Below are 22,142 nucleotides of genomic sequence, written 5' to 3'. Positions count from 1 at the left end.
ACAATGGCCGTGTAACAGACTAAGCAGAGCTGAGCCATCAAATGTAAATGCATTGCGAGAGTTGATCAACACAAAGCGCTCCTCCCTCCTCACGCAAGAGACGCAGACAGAAAAGACTCACTCGGAGGACCTGGAGCATTGAGCAACACTGCTCACTGCTCAGGCCAGGAGACTGAGAGCTAACACTGCTCAGGCCAGGAGACTGAGAGCTAACACTGCTCAGGCCAGGAGACTGACAGCTAACACTGTTCACTGCTCAGGCCAGGAGACTGACAGCTAACACTGCTCACTGCTCAGGCCAGGAGACTGAGAGCTAACACTGCTCAGGCCAGGATACTGACAGCTAACACTGTTCACTGCTCAGGCCAGGAGACTGACAGCTAACACTGCTCACTGCTCAGGCCAGGAGACTGAGAGCTAACACTGTTCAGGCCAGGAGACTGAGAGCGAACACTGTTCAGGCCAGGAGACTGAGAGCTAACGCTGTTCACTGCTCAGGCCAGGAGACTGAGCTAACACTGCTCACTGCTCAGGCCAGGAGACTGAGAGCTAACACTGCTCACTGCTCAGGCCAGGAGACTGAGAGCTAACACTGCTCACTGCTCAGGCCAGGAGACTGACAGCTAACACTGCTCACTGCTCAGACCAGGAGACTGAGAGCTAACACTGCTCACTGCTCAGACCAGGAGACTGACAGCTAACACTGCTCACTGCTCAGACCAGGAGACTGAGAGCTAACACTGCTCACTGCTCAGGCCAGGAGACTGACAGCTAACACTGCTCACTGCTCAGACCAGGAGACTGACAGCTAAAACTGCTCACTGCTCAGACCAGGAGACTGACAGCTAACACTGCTCACTGCTCAGACCAGGAGACTGAGAGCTAACACTGCTCACTGCTCAGACCAGGAGACTGAGAGCTAACACTGTTCAGGCCAGGAGACTGACAGCTAACACTGCTCACTGCTCAGACCAGGAGACTGAGAGCTAACACTGCTCACTGCTCAGACCAGGAGACTGAGAGCTAACACTGCTCACTGCTCAGACCAGGAGACTGACAGCTAACACTGCTCACTGCTCAGACCAGGAGACTGAGAGCTAACACTGCTCACTGCTCAGGCCAGGAGACTGACAGCTAACACTGCTCACTGCTCAGACCAGGAGACTGACAGCTAAAACTGCTCACTGCTCAGACCAGGAGACTGACAGCTAACACTGCTCACTGCTCAGACCAGGAGACTGAGAGCTAACACTGCTCACTGCTCAGGCCAGAAGGCAAGATTTCTCAGGTGAGCCGGTCGCCGAGGGCCCTTGCGTGCCCAGAGTAAACATCAGCATCCACACTATAATTGTAACTCAATTGTAAACTCCCCTGAGTTCAGCGAGAGTATCAGAGTCAATCTGGGTCATAGTGTGTGTAATTGAATTGTACAAGTCTCCGCACAGCTACAACTGACACCATAGACACGAACATAAAACCCAGTGCAACAGGTTTTTTTCGTCATGGTTGTATTTTCCGTTGGCTCTGTGATAACATTTCAGTTCGGGTCACTTGTGATTACACCGAAGTGGCAGATTCCAAGAAGAGTAGCAGACTGACAGTAGAACGTGAGCGTAGGCGAGGCTGGCCTGCAAAGGCCTTGAGGGCATCTTGTACTCTAAACTGACAAACACGTCAGGGCCTGATTGAGCACAAGCTAGGTGATTGAGCACTAGCTAGGTGCTAGGCTAGGTGCTAGGCTGATTGAGCACAAGCTAGGTGCTAGGCTGATTGAGCACAAGCTAGGTGATTGAGCACTAGCTAGGTGCTAGGCTAGGTGCTAGGCTGATTGAGCACAAGCTAGGTGCGCTGACGCTAACTCTGGCGCCCAGCGGACCGCGGCCGCCTCTCCCCGCCTCATTTGCAAAGCAATCCCGCTCGCCGCCCGGCGCCGCCCACTCAGTGCATCATGATGTCATCTCACCTCCAGCCTCCATCTGGATCGTCCTCTGAAATGGCACCGGGACGACTGGAGGGAGGCGGGGAACCGGGTCTCAAGGAGACCGCTCTGCAAGCAAAGAGCATCTTCACATGTAGCCCTCCCTTCAGACTAGAGCCATATGAAATCTGTTTTATTTTTTCAAAATTCAGTTTTATTTTTTCAAAATTCAGTTTTATTTTTTCAAAATTCAGTTTTATTTTTTCAAAATTCAGTTTTATTTTTTCAAAATTCAGTTTTATTTTTTCAAAACATTTTCATTTAGGGGTTAGGAGCGATATTTTTTCTTTTGTTGATGACGTGGCTCTCAGACAGCCTCTTCGACATGTTTCTCAAGGTGAAAACTAAGTTGTGAGGTGCAGTAAGGGTCACACGCAAGGCCGGCCCCCCACTCAAAACACCCAGATCCAAAACTGAATCATTTCTCAAGGCCTATTTTACAATTATGAAATCATTTAGGTCACTACGATCATTAGATCTACTTCTTATGTTGATAATTAGGCCTACTTTTATCAATTTCAGCCAAATTATGGAAAATGTTGCAATATTCCATGTTTTACAGTTTACCAAACTCCATGATTCCGTCCGTTTTTTTCCGTTTTGCGCAAATCATATGACCCTACTTCAGACCCCCAGTCAACCCCCCCCCCCGAGCCAACATACACACTCCCCTCTCCCCGCCTGACTAATGTGCCCTGACACTCGTACATCACCCGTAAATTGGCCAAATGAATGAACCACGGCCCCTCCTTAGCTTTACGGGCTTTAAATGGATTTTCTCCTCTCCGGCTCGACCCAATAATTGCATTTATCCATCTTGTTGAAGCGAGGTTTACACACGCGCTAACATCACGCCAATCCCCGGCCACATTTTCCGCTCTGGTGGCAAGAGTGGGACAGATTTGTCATCGGATCATAACAGGTCATTCAAACAACAATTAGCTTGACGCCGCCGCCGTGTGTCAACGTCTGCCTCCTTGTTGGGCAGGAGGACCTTCTATCTCTGCATCTATCTGCAATGTATCTCCGTCCAATGTTTCTTGTCTTCCTTCTGGTAATACTGTTTTTATCTATCATCCAGACCTCCACGTGGACGCAATGGCTGGTAAGTAAATATCGGCAAGCGAGCGAGAGAGAGAGACACAGACAGACAGAGAGAGAGAGAGAGAGAGAGAGAGGCAGGGCAGGCAGAGCTGTGAACAGCAGCACCAGTGGGGGTGATCTGCACACTTGTGATTGTTTGAACAGTAGTGCATTAGAAACTGGGGGGGCCTGAAGGACAATTCAGCTATGTAAACATGCAGCCACTTCCTTCCCTCCTCTCATCCTCTCTCCTCTCCTCTCCTCCCTCCTCTCCTCTCCTCTCCTCCTCTCTCCTCTCTCCTCTCCTCTCCTCTCCTCTCCCTCTCCTCTCCTTCTCCTCTCCTCTCCTCTCCTCTCCTCTCCTCTCCTCTCCTCTCCTCTCCGCTCCTCCAGGCCGAGCGACCAGCCACTGTTTCAACAGCACACAGGGCATTCCTCTGCCTGGGCCTGCTGTGTGTGTGTGTGTGTGTGTGTGTGTGTCTGTGTGTGTGTGTGTGTGTGTGTGTGTGTGTGTGTGTGTGTGTGTGTGTGTGTGTGCGCGTGCGTGCGTGTGCATCCTTACTGCAGGCCTGCGTGAGCCAGGGTCATCCACTACACACAGATACAGGCCAGCCTTACAGCAGCCAGGGTCATCCACTACACACAGATACAGGCCAGCCTTACAGCAGCCAGGGTCATCCACTACACACAGATACTAGAGATGGGCATTTCTAGCAAAAACACTAGTCGAAATCCGCTGGGTCAAAGTCGACTTTTTGTCGAAATTCGCCCACCCCCCAAAAATATTTTAAAAATTGCGAGTTAAATTTGACATGGTCTCCCCTGATTCTAAGTATAGTTGAATGATTCGCTTGGTTTGACCAAGTAAAACAATTTTTATAAGCATTTTACACAAGGTCTATGGAAAAATGAATGGCGGATGAAATCCCATGGACAGGGAGAGGGGGTGACTTTGGCACTCTTATTGTCATTAGGCAGCCAGACCTACGTTAGCCGTTTGCAACGTTAGCATTAGCGTAGCGCCGAGATGGCCCATGGAACAGGAGACAAGAATATCAGCTTTTCTTCATGCAGTTAACAAGCCTTGAAAGCTTTTCCTTGTGGCTGAGTGTTGCTTTAATATAGACAGTTTAAGACCGTTTCTACTAGGGATGTTCATTTAAAAAAAAAATCCATAATCGAGAATCGGGAAAATTAACGATCAATTATCGATTATATTAATAATAATATATATATATATATATATATTTTTTTTTTTACAAAATGAATGCCTATGGCAGAAAATACAAAAGACAACGTGTTCTCCTCAATGAACTCTTTATTTCAATGTGTCTCCTCTCCAACACTCTGCTGTCCCCGGCGCATGCCGGTGTGAATTCCCCATGTTTAAAACAGTTTTGTTGGCACAAAGGCCCGTGCCCAGCCAGAAAACTATATGAGACTATATGAAGCTCCACCTCACGTTAGTCGGCTGTGCAATTGAGTGGGGCGAGGAGGAACGAATTCCACCCAAACCTAGTCCGCAAAAAAAAAAAAAAAAAAAAAAAAATATATATATATATATATATATATTTTTATAATAACAATAATCGATAAAAATTCCACATGATCGATTCAATTCCTTAACGATCAATTATCGATTTTCGATAATTGATGAACATGCCTAGTTTCTACTACATTTCTAGAGTTTCTAGAGCTACTGGGTGCTGCTCACTGGTGCTGTTAGCGTCAGAGCTGTTCTGCTCCAGTGTGCAGCTCTGGTGCGCAGTTCCTACGGCAACGTCACACGGACAAACGGTGTCATTCTTAAAGAGACAGGCGCGAGTAATTTTTTGAAAAATTATATTTAAAAAAAAAAACGATTTTCGACTTTCAATAATAAAAGTCGATCTTGATAATAAAAATGATTATTTGAAAATTCTAAATTCGTTGCCCATCCCTAACAGATACAGGCCAGCCTTACAGCAGCCAGGGTCATCCACTACAGAGACCTTTCACAGACATGCCAAACTGGACTCGCCCGCTGGAAACGCTGCACGGCCCTCAAGAGAGAAACTTCAATGCTGATTGGTGGAGTCCAAGCTGAGCTGCCATGTGAGAGAGATCTGATTGGTGGAGTCCAAGCTGAGCTGCCATGTGAGAGAGATGAGCTATTCAAAGAATCAAATGGACGTAGCAGTCAAACCTGCTAGAGGTGCGGTCCGGTTCAGGCCTGACATCTTGCCACCTGACGCCACCTGTTATGACAACGCTAGACAGCTATCTTTATTGATATCTGAAATATGCAAAGTGCGACGGCCAATAAAGATAAAGGAGGCAGTAAAGAGATAAAGAGCCTCCTGACTCTAAAGGGCAGCGTGACGTGCATCACATGACACACTTTCATTATCAATATATGGGTCTATGATTTAGACCAGGGGTCAGTGTCTAAAATTAACCTTTTGGCTGACCTGCCAAGGGCTAGTGAACTAACATAACGTACCAGCCAAGAAGAAGTTTTACTGGCCACAATTTTTTTTGCTATTTCTTAGCTATTTTTCATTAAAAATAAATCATCATCACCATACCCATACCCATTTCCAATGCTATTGAATGCTACTGATCAGCTACTGATCAGCAGGGACAGAGAGAGCTGGCTGTATAATAAGCAAGATGTTCAAATGTTATCGTCTTAACGAGTTACCTTTATTGATTTATCCGCTAAAGACCAAATTTACCAGCATTTGCTGCTTTGTGGCTGTTCGTTTCAGGGTTTTTCAACTTGAGTAATGAGTAGTCCCCGAGTCTCTCACTCCGGGTCCCCGAGTCTCTCACTCCGGGTCCCCGAGTCTCTCACTCCGGGTCCCGGGGTCATGAACACATGATTGTCACAGGGAAAGGAGCCACTGGAAAAAGGTCCATGTCGCATTTTGAGTCCAGCCACATTATTGTAAAAAGCCACGATTTAGATGAATCCCTCACCACAGCCTTCTCGTGCCAAACATAGCAGTTCAACTCAACATCGTATTAAAACCAAGAGATCCTTCAAATCACCTCTCACTCAGAGTTGGGTTTATTTCAGTCAGACTACGGTCATTTGGGTCCTCTCTCCTGTGTCATTGTCAGCTGTCGACACCATCAGAGTTCCCAACACACGGTGAGCCACACAGGTCATTATTTCAATCAAACTGTCATTTCAGGGCGACTAGATTGCCTTGTTTTCCGCCTCAACAGCGCCAAGTTCCCTCTGTCTGTCTGCCTGCTTGTCTGCCAGTGCATCGGGTCCGTCTGTGTGTTGTCAGTCGGTCCCCTCTGGCCGGACAGTGAAGACCACTGGTCTCACCTCGGGACAGTTGTCCACACAAGACACTCCATTCACTCTGACCCCTCGGGGAGGAAGAGGATGGACAAGTCACTCAATGCCGTGAGTCAATTTGTTCACTTTTGGAATTAACCCCCAAACACTGCTGACACACCAGCCTCTCTCCGGAGGGGAACGAATGCACTATACTGGTGTGTGTGCGTGTGCGTGTGTGTGCGTGTGTGTTCCAGCACTATGCATTTTAAGGGCATATACAGTACTTTAAAACGAACAAAAAAACGACTACGAAATGATCCCCAGTTCAATTTGTGTAAAATATAGAGTCCAGTCTGTCAAGTTGTTATGGAAAGGATGGGAGGAAACGCTCATTTGTTTAAATGTATATGTATACTCGCAATCATTTTGTAAGACGAATGGCCATTATTCCCCAATAAATGATAGATGTGGCATTTTGGAACAGAACAAAACTGGTATCCTTCGGACAGTCATGCCACGACACTTGTGATTGGCTGCAGAATGGGAGGTATTTCAATGATCATGCACTAGTGGTGGAGCATATGTGTATGGTGGTCATAATGAGCCACTCACACGGAACGTTATCTGCTGCTGCACACAAACTGACAGCTGTCTCTTTATTGGAGGCGCAGTATTAGTGTGTGTAAATATGTTTCTAACAGCTGGTTAAAGAGCCAACATGGATGCATTTGCTCTTAATCGGTCTTGTGCTGGAATTCTTGTCTTGCACCGGAAAAAAATTAAATAAAACTCTATTCCACATCAGTGTAAAAAGGCTTACGTTGTATTAGGCTTGCACAGATTTTTTTTTTTTTACGTACAGTAATCTCACCAACATTTTGTTCTAAATCCTCCCATAATCCTCAGATTAGTAGATGAGTTTATTTCTGCCCGGGCTCGAAAGCCCCCCTCACCTTTCGCAGGCAGTTATGAATCCAGCACCTTTAACGGCAAACAAGTAGACGATCACCTCATTAGTGCACTCTCTGCTTCCTAAACACACACACACACACACGTGCATGTGCACACACGCGCGCACGCACACACACACACATACACACACTCCTTGGAGCTTATCCTGCTACAATTAAAAGTTTAATTAGGAGATTAAAAATACATTGACTGGAGTTTTATCACCTTTCACTCCTCAATTATGTGTTTAGCACACACAAAGTGCCTCCTTCCCATCTGAGCCATTTTGAATAGATTATCTGAATACAGAAATTCCCTTGACTAAATTAGGACTGGAAACACAAACCGGGTACATAAACAAGGCCACTGACAAACATCGTCCATTTTCCAAAAGAAATAAGTAAACTTGAACATGTAAAATGCGGAAAAAAAAATGATATGTTATATACTGAAAGTACAGTGTAATATATCATGTAATCAGAATTTAAATATTGCGGGATCTACGTATAGGGGTTCAAACTAGGGATGCACCCATATGAAAATGTTATAACCGATAACATTGTCATGGTGGCCGATAACCAATATTTACCGATGTCAATATGATCTGTATAAAAACAAGTTTCTAATAATAATACAATTTTGTACATACTGTACTGAAAAACGTGAATGTAAACAAGTAATGTCTTTCTTTATTTCCAAAACATTTGGAAGAGTCTATAAATAACAGATTTACCGCATTGTTTCCTCTCAATATGAACATTTTCTCCGATAATGATAACCGATATTAACATTGCTGTTATTTTGTTCATAAGACCGATACGATATACATTTAAAAAAAACTTAACTAACATCAGCCAATACTGATATGACTGCCGATATATCGCGCATCCCTAGTTCAAAATAGCCTATAGTACAGTATATACGTAAGGGATAATGTATATTGAGGCGGTGATTACGGCGGAAATAATGACCGACAGGTGGATTGAGCCCGACGCGTAGCGGAGGGCTTAATCGTTCACCTGAAGGTCATTATTTCCCATTAGAACACGGCTCTCTTGAATACTCGATTCTGACTGGTCAATCAACAATATTCACCAGTCATTATTTCTCGACAACCGACCGCTGCTCTGCCACACCTGGATTAATCAGTTGATAAGAGCTTTTTGTCAGCAAGACACTACTAATTAGGCCAACCAGTTGCAGCTGTGGTGTCTTGTGTGCCAATTACGAATGAAACCGCTTTGTCGTTGAAAACGCTATTAAAAAATCTATTTGAATAATTATTTTTGTCAGATTATTGAATGATTTAGTTGTAGGCCGTGTTCTAAGCGGGATAATGTATATTGAGGCGGTGATTACTGGGAAATAATGACCTTCAGGTGAACGATTAAGCACTCAATCCACCTGTCGGTCATTATTTCCCCCGTAATCACCGCCTCAATATACATTATCCCTTACGTAATCACCGCCTCAATATACATTATCCCGCTTAGAACACGGCCTACAACTAAATCATTCAATAATCTGACAAAAATAATTATTCAAATAGATTTTTTAATAGCGTTTTCAACGACAAAGCGGTTTCATTCGTAATTGGCACACAAGACACCACAGCTGCAACTGGTTGGCCTAATTAGTAGTGTTTGCTGACAAAAAGCTCTTATCAATTGATTAATCCAGGTGTGGCAGAGCAGCGGTCGGTTGTCGAGAAATAATGACCGGTGAATATTGTTGATTGACCAATCAGAATCGAGTATTCAAGAGAGCCGTGTTCTAATATCATATATACTATACAAGACAAGCTGAGGGAATGTACGCCATCTTGTTTACATTTCATGCTGAAAATCACCTGAGAAGTTCAGATGTAAGATAGTATGCACTGTATGAGTGTATACAAGCATGAATGAGATGGTTCTCCAGTGGAACGTTCCAGAGCGTTCTACCACCTCCATAAAAGGCTGGCTTACCACAGGTGTTCACTGCACACTGGCATGGCTAGTCATTATCTCAGACCACATGATCATTAAGGGCAGTGATGGCAGTACGGCCCCTCCCCCCTCCCACACACACACACACACACACACACACACACACACACACACACACACACACACACACACAAGCACACAGACAAGCTGAGAAAAAAGTCCAATGGAAACTCAAGCACTCCCTATCAGTTGTTGTAAAAAGAAGCGAGAGGGGAAGGTCCGTTGTGAACAGAAAGCATGTCAGTGCCAGTGCACTTTGACCCTGCCCAAACACAAACACACACTCTGCACTCTAAACACACGGCTGCGGCCACAGAATTCCTGCAGCCATGTGTTGTCACAGACCGCAACCTGGCCCCTCCCTCTCACCCACAGACAGCGACCTGGCCCCTCCCTCTCACCCACAAGACAGCGACCTGGCCCCTCCTCTCTCACCCACAAGACAGCAACCTGGCCCCTCCTCTCTCACCCACAAGACAGCGACCTGGCTCCTCCCTCTCACCAGCAGACAGCGGCCTAGCCCCTCCCTCTCACCCACAGACAGACCCCAGGAAGAATAGCCGTAGCATCCTGCTGCAACTAATGGGGATCCTAATAAACTAAACTAAACTAAACTAAACAGACAACGGCCTGGCCCCTCCCTCTCACCCACAAGACAGCGACCTGGCCCCTCCCTCTCACCCACAAGACAGTGACCTGGCCCCTCCCTCTCACCCACAAGACAGCGACCTGGCCCCTCCCTCTCACCCACAAGACAGCGACCTAGCCCCTCCTCTCTCACCCACAAGACAGCGACCTGGCTCCTCCCTCTCACCCACAGACAGCGACCTGGCCCCTCCTCTCTCACCCACAAGACAGCGACCTGGCTCCTCCCTCTCACCCACAGACAGCAACCTGGCCCCTCCTCTCTCACCCACAGACAGCGACCTGGCCCCTCCTCTCTCACCCACAAGACAGCGACCTGGCTCCTCCCTCTCACCCACAGACAGCGACCTGGCCCCTCCTCTCTCACCCACAAGACAGCGACCTGGCCCCTCCTCTCTCACCCACAAGACAGCGACCTGGCCCCTCCTCTCTCACCCACAATACAGCGACCTGGCTCCTCCCTCTCACCCACAGACAGCGACCTGGCCCCTCCTCTCTCACCCACAAGACAGCGACCTGGCCCCTCCTCTCTCACCCACAGACAGCGACCTGGCCCCTCCTCTCTCACCCACAAGACAGCGACCTGGCCCCTCCTCTCTCACCCACAAGACAGCGACCTGGCTCCTCCCTCTCACCCACAGACAGCAACCTGGCCCCTCCTCTCTCACCCACAGCTTCTGAGGCCACGCTGTGCCATGACGAGGTGGGGAATTGCTATGGGCAGCATGAGGGAGGAAGCAGGTCCATTCAATAAGGGACAGAAGCCACACACACACACACACACACACACACACACACACACACACACACACACACACACACACACACACACACCGCACTGCCTGTTTGTCAAGCGGGGCAATAAACTGAAACTTGCCCCCCCCCCCCCCCCCCCCCTTTCCTCTCGTTCTTGTTTCTCCCTGCAGGTTTTTTTTTTGTTTGTTTTTAGATTCATGTGAAGCCTAGGGGCACTATTGTTTGGACATCTAACCAGGAACTGTCGCTGCTCTCATTGCCCTGGCATTAACAGCAATTATGCGCTCTATTCAGACAGCCTTTGTATGACTGACCTCCCCCCCACACACACACACACACACACGCACACACACACACGCAGAGTCCTGCACACGTTTCCCGCTTATTCTCTGGGCCCTCCCGCCCCGTGCTTCCCCCCTCCCTCCTTACTACTGGAGACTCAGGTCTCATTATGAATGGACTCAGAAATAGATTCAGACAAAGACAAGAAGTGGAAGGGAGAAAACACACATGCCAGTAGTACATCTTCTGGCAGAGAAGATACCTGACCGAAATCAATTCTGCACATTATAATAACACTTTGTGGATTTTTATCATCAAAAATGCACTACTCTTAAAATACATTTAAACACACTCACAACTCCACAGGCCAAAAATATTTGAAAATCTTCTTCAACACAGAATCTGTGAAATTGCCTAGCTAGAAAATGACTTTTCCAATGATTTTGTGCAATTATGATACTTTCTGAAATAAATGCCAATTACTAGCAGCTAATCCTAACCCTAATCTTAACCGTCACATCTAATGATGCAATCAATAGTCATTTCAACCTGGAACACCAGCAGCCATGAAATCTAAAATCAGCAACTACCAACTCAATCTATTTTATCAACTACCAACTCAATCTATTTTATCAACTACCAACTCAATCTATTTTATCAACTACCAACTCAATCTATTTTATCAACTACCAACTCAATCTATTTTATCAACTACCAACTCAATCTATTTTATCAACTACCAACTCAATCTATTTTATCAACTATCAACTACCAACTCAATCTATTTTATCGCCATTTTCAGTCACTTTATTTGAAACAGCTTGGTCTCAGTGGAGGAGGCTGTAAGGTAAGAGGAACGCTTCACATTCTATTGTCAACACGTGCATTTGTACCAGGGGCCACTTAACACTTAACAGGGATGAATGGAGCAGCTATGCACAGTCCGGCAGGAACTTCCCTTTATCATTCAAGAACAGTCATGTATTTACAAGCACTTTTAGAGGTTTGGTGTATATTCACTTTCAAATATTAAAAAATGCTAAAATGCAACAACAACAAAATGCCAAAAAAAAGAAAGAGAAAAAAAGTTAATAATACTGTATCTTGATGAAAATGAATGCTGTCAATAATCAAATAAATAACAGATTCCATGCATATTTTTGCATTGATTTTGTTTAAAGTCAAGTGACCCCAGCAATTCTGGGGAGTGCAAAATGAACTGGCTTGCAAAAAAAAAAAGTAACAGGCTGCATGCATGGTTACAAATTCATCTGGTGGCTACACGCACGTGCACACACACACACACACACACACACACGCACACACGCACACACAAACAGAATAATTTGATTTCCATGTTTCAGGGAGCCCCAAGCCCTGTGGGCCAGGAGCAGAGCTAGCCTATATTTAACAGATGACAAAAGTTGCATTCCAGATGTACAGTACCATCTTTGTGTTGAGCTCTATAGAAATGCATGGGAGAAAGAGGCAGCAGGAAAGGGGGGGGGGGGGGGGGGTGGGGTACATTGGGGGTTATGGGGGGGGGGGGTGCACAGCTGCTAAACTAATGCTGTTTTTTTCTCCCTCAGACACAGAAAAGCATAGAGGAGGTGGCTCACTGGCAGAGACAGGAAAGACTAGAGGAGGTGAGAATGGATTTGCCCATTCTCAGAATATTTGGCTTTTACCACTCACCGAATCAAAATGATATTTCAGCCAGGCTGTACCGTGACTAAAGAAATACTCCACATAATCTGTGTTACGTTGGACAGCAACACAAGCCGAGGCCAAATTAGACGTCAGATTAGGCGTGTTATTACACAACAAACAATGGCGTCAGTGATTTAATTAATGTTTATGGGGGAGGTTCAGCTCCCAAACCCGTCGACTGCAGCTGAACGTTAGCTAACACCCAAACCCAGCAGACTACCACCAGGGAGCGCAGACTGCTCCCCTCGCACTCGTTACAAATCTAATTAGAGACACGCCCACAAACGGGCTGATTTTTTTTTGGGGGGGGGGGGCTGTGTTTCAGACAGTGACGGAGCGAGGGGCGTGTGCACCGCGCTCTCTCACACAGCTCAGCCTGCCAGCAGCATCATCAGCATTAGACAATTAAAGCGCCCGCTAGCGCGAAGAAGAAGAAAAGAAATATATATATATCTCTGTAAATATTTACTGCACAAATCTTTTCCATTCATTCACCACCAGGCACTGACAAAACCTTACTGTACTGCCTCTCTCCCCCTCCTCAGCACCCCCCCCCCCCCCCCCCCCGTCCCCCCTACATCTGCGATTCATTGACTTTACAATTTACCACATGTCGAGATGGGAGAGGTCGAGCCTCCATCTGAATCACGGCACAAATATGCGAGTGATTTATTGTTTTAAAAACCCTGCGCCGATTTAGTGCAACTCCACTTTTCCTGAGCATCACTCCTATTGGCAGACCATGAACAATTACAGTTCGGACTAATTAAGCTCCGAGAATGTGCTGTGCACCGCTAATGTCTAGCAGGCCCCAATTTCAGTTTAATGGTGCCAAACTTTGCTCCCACACCCCCCCTAACCCCCCCCCCCCCCCCCAGCACCACCACCACCACCCCCCACACACACCCCCTCCACCCTCCAACTTAACTCCTCAAATCCAAAACAGATTGTACTTTTTTATGGCTGTTTATCGAGTCGAAGAAAAATAAGGACATTCTCTTTCCTCTCCTCACATAGGATGAGAGAAACAGCAGTGGAAAGCAGAGGAGAGAGAGAGAGAGAGAGAGAGAGAGAGAGAGAGAGGGAGGGAGAGAGAGAGAGAGGGAGAGAGAGAGAGAGAGAGAGAGAGAGGGGAAAGGGAGCACAAAAAGGAGTAGTGGGAGGGGAGAGAGAGGGAGCTGCTTCCGCCATACTTTGTAAACAAAAGTGATTTGCAAGACAAAAGGAGCACGACCTTCCGACTAAATTCAGAGTGCATTTTGCGGGGAGAGGGGCGCACAATCTGGCCGCCGAGCGCCACCAACCCCCCGCGGACACCAATTAGGCCCCATTAACATGTAAAGCCAATTTGATAAGGTGCGGGGGCCTGTCCCTTCAATCCACATGAAACTCTCTTTTCCTCCCGACGCCCACGCCACAATCCATTTAGAGGCCGGGCGAACACACATAATCCAGATGATATAGCATTGTTACGGCCGTGCTGCTAACGCGTTTAAAAAGATACTGTCTGAGTCAATTATACAGAGATGCAGGCCACGACGAGGCGTGCACGTGAGCACAAAGGAGAGACGGTGTTATATTCCAGGCTGATGGGCAAATTCTGCAGCCAAGCTGGATGTTCATTACGATAATCTGACCAGAAAATCCACCCTTCCAAATATAATAATAGAGGCGAGTCATCCTGTATCAAAGACAGTGGGAAATAGATTTTTTTTTAATAGGTGTTTCTAGCGCAATATGAGAGATACCGACGTGACAACACAACGCAAACAAAGAGGGGAAAGGGGAGGAAAAAGCTTTTGTTTCAGCCACACAATGCCTTTTTCCATCGCCTTGTTGCAGAAGCGCCACGGGTTTTGGGAAGTCTCTTTTTTTCTAAAACACAGCGGTGCATGCTGGGTGTTGCATTCCCCCCTCCTCCCCTCCTCCTCTTTTTGTTCTTTTTTAAACGACTCGTAATTACACGTCGAAACTCAAAACCTCCGCCAAAAGTCTCCAGGCCTGCTGGAATTATGGGGCCAGGGGTGGCGTCAAATATCTTAACATTCATAAGTCCGAGAGGTAGTAAATAAAGCCGGTGGATTTACGGCCCTGCAGCCGCCGGTGCGAGGAGGAGGAGAGCTGGCCGGCCCCAGATCCCGCTCTCTCTCTCTCTCTCTCTCCCCCTCCTCAGCCTCTCTCCATCTCCAGCTCCAGACCTGTTGAGGTGTGATGTTAGCCCACAGCACCGGAGTTAACCCAACGCCTTCCCCACAAGCCGCGCGTTAAGAGAGGGGGAGAGAGAGAGGCAGGAGGGGGAGGGAGGGGGGGAGAGAGAGCCAAAGAGATAGAGAGAGCCCGGGGTGAACTGGACCAGGCCACTTCACCAAGTCAACCTGCTCCCAGTCATCCAGCCAGCCTTTGTGTGAGCTTTAGGCAGGAGGGAGACCAGAGGGAGGCCAGACCACGGACACAGCATCATGTCAAATTGCTAAATGATACTAAATTGTGAGCCTCCTTGGACTTAGGTGGTAGGAAAAACAAATTCTCACTGCTTATGGCTCCCAGAGGTCAGAGGTCAGACACATTATGGTAACGCCACATTTTTTTTCACCCCCCTCTCCCTCAAGTCATGCAAAACAAAAATCTCAGGAAACAAGGTAAAATGTCCAGACAGATCAGGATCATGGCCAGCTGACAGAGAAACCAAAACCCATTTGAATTTTGTTTCTTAGAGATGTCTGGATATTTAACGAAGGGAGATATGGCAAAATAATAATAATAATAATATAATTAAATATAATAAAATAATCGAATCTCAAATGAAAATAAAATAAAAAAAGATGCAAAGATGTCAATATTGGAATACAAATCCTACAAATAAAACCAGAGCATCCATCGCCCAAACCGAGAGGAGCTGCGGCAAGGTAAGAATGAGAGGGGGGGGGGGGGGGGGGGGCAGCATGAATCAAAAGACCCCCCTTTCCCCCCCGACAAGACAGAAAAAGTCTGGTTGCAACAATAAATAGCACCAGTCATATTCTCAGTAGAAAAAGTCTGGTTGCAACAATAAATAGCACCAGTCATATTCTCAGTAGAAAAAGTCAGGTTACAACAATAAATAGCACCAGTCATATTCTCAGTAGAAAAAGTCAGGTTGCAACAATAAATAGCACCAGTCATATTCTCAGTAGAAAAAGTCTGGTTACAACAATAAATAGCACCAGTCATATTCTCAGTAGAAAAAGTCTGGTTACAACAATAAATAGCACCAGTCATATTCTCAGTAGAAAAAGTCTGGTTGCAACAATAAATAGCACCAGCCATATTCTCAGTAGAAAGTCTGGTTACAACAATAAATAGCACCAGTCATATTCTCAGTAGAAAAAGTCAGGTTGCAACAATAAATAGCACCAGTCATATTCTCAGTAGAAAAAGTCTGGTTACAACAATAAATAGCACCAGTCATATTCTCAGTAGAAAGTCTGGTTACAACAATAAATAGCACCAGTCATATTCTCAGTAGAAAAAGTCAGGTTGCAACAATAATTAGGACCAGTCATATTCTCAGTAGAAAAAGTCTGGTTACAACAATAAATAGCACCAGTCATATTCTCAGTAGAAAAAGTCTGGTTACAACAATAAATAGCACCAGTCATATTCTCAGTAGAAAAAGTCTGGTTACAACAATAAATAGCACCAGTCATATTCTCAGTAGAAAAAGTCAGGTTGCAACAATAAATAGCACCAGTCATATTCTCAGTAGAAAAAGTCAGGTTGCAACAATAAATAGCACCAGTCATATTCTCAGTAGAAAAAGTCTGGTTGCAACAATAAATAGCACCAGTCATATTCTCAGTAGAAAGTCTGGTTACAACAATAAATAGCACCAGTCATATTCTCAGTAGAAAAAGTCTGGTTGCAACAATAAATAGCACCAGCCATATTCTCAGTAGAAAGTCTGGTTACAACAATAAATAGCACCAGTCATATTCTCAGTAGAAAGTCTGGTTACAACAATAAATAGCACCAGTCATATTCTCAGTAGAAAGTCTGGTTACAACAATAAATAGCACCAGTCATATTCTCAGTAGAAAGTCTGGTTACAACAATAAATAGCACCAGTCATATTCTCAGTAGAAAGTCTGGTTACAACAATAAATAGCACCAGTCATATTCTCAGTAGAAAGTCTGGTTACAACAATAAATAGCACCAGTCATATTCTCAGTAGAAAAAGTCAGGTTGCAACAATAAATAGCACCAGTCATATTCTCAGTAGAAAAAGTCTGGTTACAACAATAAATAGCACCAGTCATATTCTCAGTAGAAAGTCTGGTTACAACAATAAATAGCACCAGTCATATTCTCAGTAGAAAAAGTCAGGTTGCAACAATAATTAGGACCAGTCATATTCTCAGTAGAAAAAGTCTGGTTACAACAATAAATAGCACCAGTCATATTCTCAGTAGAAAAAGTCTGGTTACAACAATAAATAGCACCAGTCATATTCTCAGTAGAAAAAGTCTGGTTACAACAATAAATAGCACCAGTCATATTCTCAGTAGAAAAAGTCAGGTTGCAACAATAAATAGCACCAGTCATATTCTCAGTAGAAAAAGTCAGGTTGCAACAATAAATAGCACCAGTCATATTCTCAGTAGAAAAAGTCTGGTTGCAACAATAGCACCAGTCATATTCTCAGTAGAAAAAGTCTGGTTACAACAATAAATAGCACCAGTCATATTCTCAGTAGAAAAAGTCTGGTTACAACAATAAATAGCACCAGTCATATTCTCAGTAGAAAAAGTCAGGTTGCAACAATAAATAGCACCAGTCATATTCTCAGTAGAAAAGTCAGGTTGCAACAATAAATAGCACCAGTCATATTCTCAGTAGAAAAAGTCTGGTTGCAACAATAGCACCAGTCATATTCTCAGTAGAAAAAGTCTGGTTGCAACAATAGCACCAGTCATATTCTCAGTAGCTTTGATGACATGTTAGGGAGCAAGACAGTTAATCAATGTCCAGGTGAATTATTTATGCCAGCTTGAAGTCTAATACATTTATATTAGAGTGAGCGCGGACTTCAAAGCGCTAATAGCTGGACACACAGGGTGCAGAAGACAGAGGGGGCCGGGGCGGGACAGTAGGCAGACCACCGCCAGCCAAAAAGGATCAACCTTGTTCAACGAGGTTCCGATCCGAGTGGATCTGTGAATAAAGCTAGGATACAAATCGTTTGATACACTCCGTCATTTGGCTGTGATCAGTCTCTGTTAGCCTCCTTGCTTTAGAAATGACTCAGACTCAATAGTAAACAGAGGGGTTTTTATATTTCCTGGCATTACCTTGAATGTGAGATAGTGGCACTGACTGCACGACAGGCAACAAATCAGGAAACGTGCATTTCACCAAATAAATAAAAGGGCCCAAAGTGAGAAGATCGTCCCTTTTCTGGGTTAACCTCGGGAAAATAATATTCCTGGGGTGAAATTAAGATAGCATCCATCCTCTAGCCATGCTACAGGAGTCCCTGCATTTATAACTGCTGCATAAGCAGACTGACAGGAGCGATGCTGTGACCAGTCGCCATGGACACAGTAGCACTATAATCACAAAGAAAAGTAGAAAAGCCCAGCCAGGCAAACAAGCGAGTGTGTCAGTAAAAAATCATGTGTGCTGGTGTGTGTGTGTGTGTGTGTGTGTGTGCTGGTGTGAATGTGCTTTTGTGTCAGTATGCTGATGACAATAATGAGTGACTAATTCCACATACCAGCCGGTAGCGTTAACAAGCCTGGCTGAGTACGAGAGGAAGAATGGTAAAATGTTCTCATGTGTGCATATGCCGGGAAAGACAAAAGCCTTCAACTATTAAACACAGACACACACACACACACACACGTACACAGAATTCTGCGAGCAGCGGAACTTTGTCGTTTTTTCGTGAAAATGTGTGTGATCGTGCTCAACACAGAAGCAGGAACTGTGTCACAGACAAAAGGACGGCGTTATATGTCACATGTGCATTTCTTTTCCAGGTGTGCACGGTGCGGAAAAATTGAGGAAACAAATATCAGTTTCGTTAGCCAGGGGTGTGTGTGTGTGTGTGTGTGTGTGTGGGGGGGGGGGGGGGGGGTCAAATTTCCTAATGCCTGGTCTTTGCCTTAACCTTGTAAAATGAGATGACAGGTCCTAAAGCGGAGACTTGTAATTGCAACCATTTAAAAAAGGGGGGGGGGGGCAAATAAAACACCCATGGTTGAGAAAATTATGCCGTTTAAGGATTGCCATTGCCCAGTGGGACTGGCGAGGTGCTGAGCAAATGAGTAAGTGTGCATAATTATAGCATGGCTGATTGTGTCTAAATAAATAACATTAATTTATTTATAAATAAGGGTTTACATGGCTTTCCCCCCCCCCTTTTTTTTAAGTAAACATTCCTCATTAAAAGCAGAGGTGGAGCACATGCAGAGCACAGCCTAGTGTTGCACAATCATTTATATCCAATAAATCACACATACAAAAAAATAAAAAAAATGTCCATGAGAAAAAATAAATACAAATCATTGTATGCCTTTTGAAAAAGAAGCTGTCAAATGCTGACACGTGCACCTTATACATAACGTCTTAATACATTTTGACACATGCAAATGACTTTGATAAGCTCATTAGCATATTGATTTTTATTTGTGTAACCGACGTCGGTGCTTTTAGATTCCTTTGCACTGCTTACAGCACGATTAGAAAGCAGGTTGTGTTAGGGGAAACAAAAAGAGCATTTTTGATTAAGGCTGTGTGCACACACAAGCTGCAGCAGCCTTCAGTGCGTTACAAAAACATGCATTTGTAACCTGTAATACAGCAGAACCTACACAGTTATAATAATAATAATAATAATAATTTTAGAGTTTCCATGCTTTTTATTTAATTATGGGGAAAATATAGAAATTTATTGAGGATATCAATAAAAGATTTCCTGTGCATATGACATGGCATAACAAATTTCCTTTTTCAATGCACTGAGATGGGAAGCAGTCCTAGCTGCTACCAGTGCTAGCAGCATGCTAACTACTGTACATGACACACACAGGCTGGCCGGGGCTGGGGCTCGAACACGCCGCTGCACAGTTCATCGGGAGTTGCAAAACTTGCTTCTACATTTTTCTCCGCTACACTTGTGGGTGACAACCGTCTGGGCTTTAGTGGGCAGTCTGTCCGAGTGTGTGTGTGTGTGAGAGCGAGAGGGACAGAGCGTGTATGGTGCGTGTAACTTACATACAGGTGTACAAAACTGAACTTACTGTGCGTGCTGTTGGAGAAAGTGATCCGTTGGGAAGGTAGGGGCTTGTGAGATCGGGGATCATTATAAATGGATAGCCCGGGTACGGTGGGCTCTTGAACAGCCCTCCATCTTGCCTTTTCGCAGCTAACATGGCGGGGGGGAAAAGAGGAAAACTTTTTTATAAGTGCCTTGCAAACTTTTATTCATTATTATTTTGTATGCATTTGCGCAATAATGCAGAGGCGAGCCTCCGCGCCAGGCATATAGAATGCCATCGTGCAACAAATAAACGAGACTCAAGGCTGCGACAATAAATCAGACACTCACCCTCCTCTAAACTTTCTCTTGTTTTGTCTCTGAAAGTTTCAGATCTAGGCGGAGGCCGTCTTTCCGCCTTGAAATGCAATGAAACACAGGGATTGCGTTAAAGTTAACACAACTGGCGCGGGCAACAATGTAACTTTCTTTCAAGTCTATGAATGTTTAGAGTATCAAATGTAGGCCTGACCTAACAGAAGAGAGACGGCCGATCAGCCCCGTTTTAAATCGGCCACTTACCTCCGAATCCGACGAGCTGTTTTGATTCGTTTCCGACTCGTTTACAAGAGAAGATTTGACATCTGCTAAATCCCTTTCTGCCGACGACTCCGAGATTTTCTCCTCTTGCTCCCCTTCGTCTTTGAAGGAAATCAGTTCATCGTTTGCGCCCAGATCGTCCCCTCCACCGCCGTTGAGCTGCGGCATTTTTTCCCGAGCGAAAAAAATGTTTTTGGGGGGCAAAACTCTAAAGTTTTAAACCCTTGATCTCGGTGCTCTAGAAAATCCGAGTTCAAGTTTAGGGTCTGTACTGGCGTTTTCCAAAGCACTGGCGGTGGGTACAAAACTAAAAAAGAAGGGAATGTTGGCAGAAAAAGGAAGCCGGAGAAGGAGCCGAGCCGCTCGGATTGAGTGAGTTGAAGTTGGTCGGAGTGGTTTTCAGTTCAAAGGCGGCGCTGATTGACAGATAGAGAGGCATGGAAATAGAGAGAGTCTGGATTCAGGATTATTGACAGGGAGAAACACACAAGAAACTAATGAGATTCAAACAGGGAGGGACTTGAAGTGACGTTTTCATAAATAGGAGGTAGAGAAAAAAGAGAGAGAGAGGCTGGCTAGAGGAAGCCGGCTGGCGGACGACTGCAGTGCAAAGCCTGTGAGGAGGGGGAAAAGGAGGCAGTTTGGGAGCAGGACAGTGATGGTAAAATAGCAGGAAGATAGGAGTTGCTTGCAAATGTGGATTAAACGCATATATGGGCGGTCTCCCGGTGAAGACATGAAAAAGAGGGCACTTCCTTCAGGCTGTTTGCAGCCAGGTTCACTGTGCCATTCAAGACCAGTCATCGCACTGGGGCCAAAAGTTAACAATGCTTTGTATTATAAGAACTGGAATTAGATGTATTTTTTTTCTCCTTGAAAAATCGCCCCTATAACCTACTAGCTAAAATATTTTTGGGCTTAAATAGTCCTGGCCTATCAAAGCAGAATAAATGCCATCTTATTTTCCTATTTTATTTGCTTTGTCCTACTTGTTAGATCTATTTTTCATTATATTGCATAATCTTTTTTTCTTAGATCTATTTTTTGGAGATGGGGTATTATTGCATTCGGCTTGCTTGACAGGTGTGATGTCCTATGGGAATAACCTGAATCCCTCACTGGCTGTTTTTGTCTTTTCTCTCCTCTCTGAGCAGCAACACAGGACGCAAATAACTGGTGCACATTTGCCTGGTCCAGCTCTATACCTTATTCATATAAAGACATAGCCTAAAGAACCGTGTTAGCCTGTCAAAGACACGTGTAAGCTGCTGTGGACTACAGACAATAGAAAAAAGGTGTTGAGTAAACACAATTTAGCCATTTAATAAATACCCTATACCTAGATGTCTGCAGAACATGTTTTTGTTATGCTACACACACACACACACACACACACACACACACACACACACACACACACACACACACACACACACACACACACACACACACACACAGTTATTTTATGAAATGTGTTAATTGATCTGTGTTCCAATCAATTAACAATGAATATTAATGTGGCTTCAGATAGATCAATTTAACCTAAAAATATGGACCAATAAAGAAAAACAACACTTTGCATTTTAAGTATTTATCGGGGTCCTATGAATAAAAGCACGTTTGTATGCATATAT

General features: G+C 44.9%; 1 protein-coding gene across 4 annotated transcripts in view; it reads right to left on the bottom strand.

Annotated features, from left to right (window-relative positions):
* tcf7l2 (transcription factor 7 like 2) overlaps window positions 1-20,938 on the bottom strand; it is a 170,234-nt gene extending 149,296 nt beyond the window's left edge. For all 4 annotated transcript variants that reach the window (XM_083635491.1, XM_083635488.1, XM_083635489.1 and 1 more), the window contains exons 1-3: window positions 20,491-20,938; window positions 20,260-20,326; window positions 19,952-20,076 (exon numbers count right to left, since the gene is read on the bottom strand). In XM_083635491.1, the coding sequence (XP_083491617.1) occupies window positions 19,952-20,076; window positions 20,260-20,326; window positions 20,491-20,676 (378 nt within the window). In that variant the 5' untranslated portion in view covers window positions 20,677-20,938. The remainder of the gene's footprint in view (window positions 1-19,951; window positions 20,077-20,259; window positions 20,327-20,490) is intronic.
* Window positions 20,939-22,142: the final 1,204 nt, after the last annotated feature.

This window comes from Poromitra crassiceps (assembly GCF_964638095.1).
Source record: "Poromitra crassiceps genome assembly, chromosome: 4".
NCBI classification, from domain to species: Eukaryota; Metazoa; Chordata; class Actinopteri; order Beryciformes; family Melamphaidae; genus Poromitra; species Poromitra crassiceps.
This window is presented reverse-complemented; position numbering and strand designations above follow the sequence as displayed.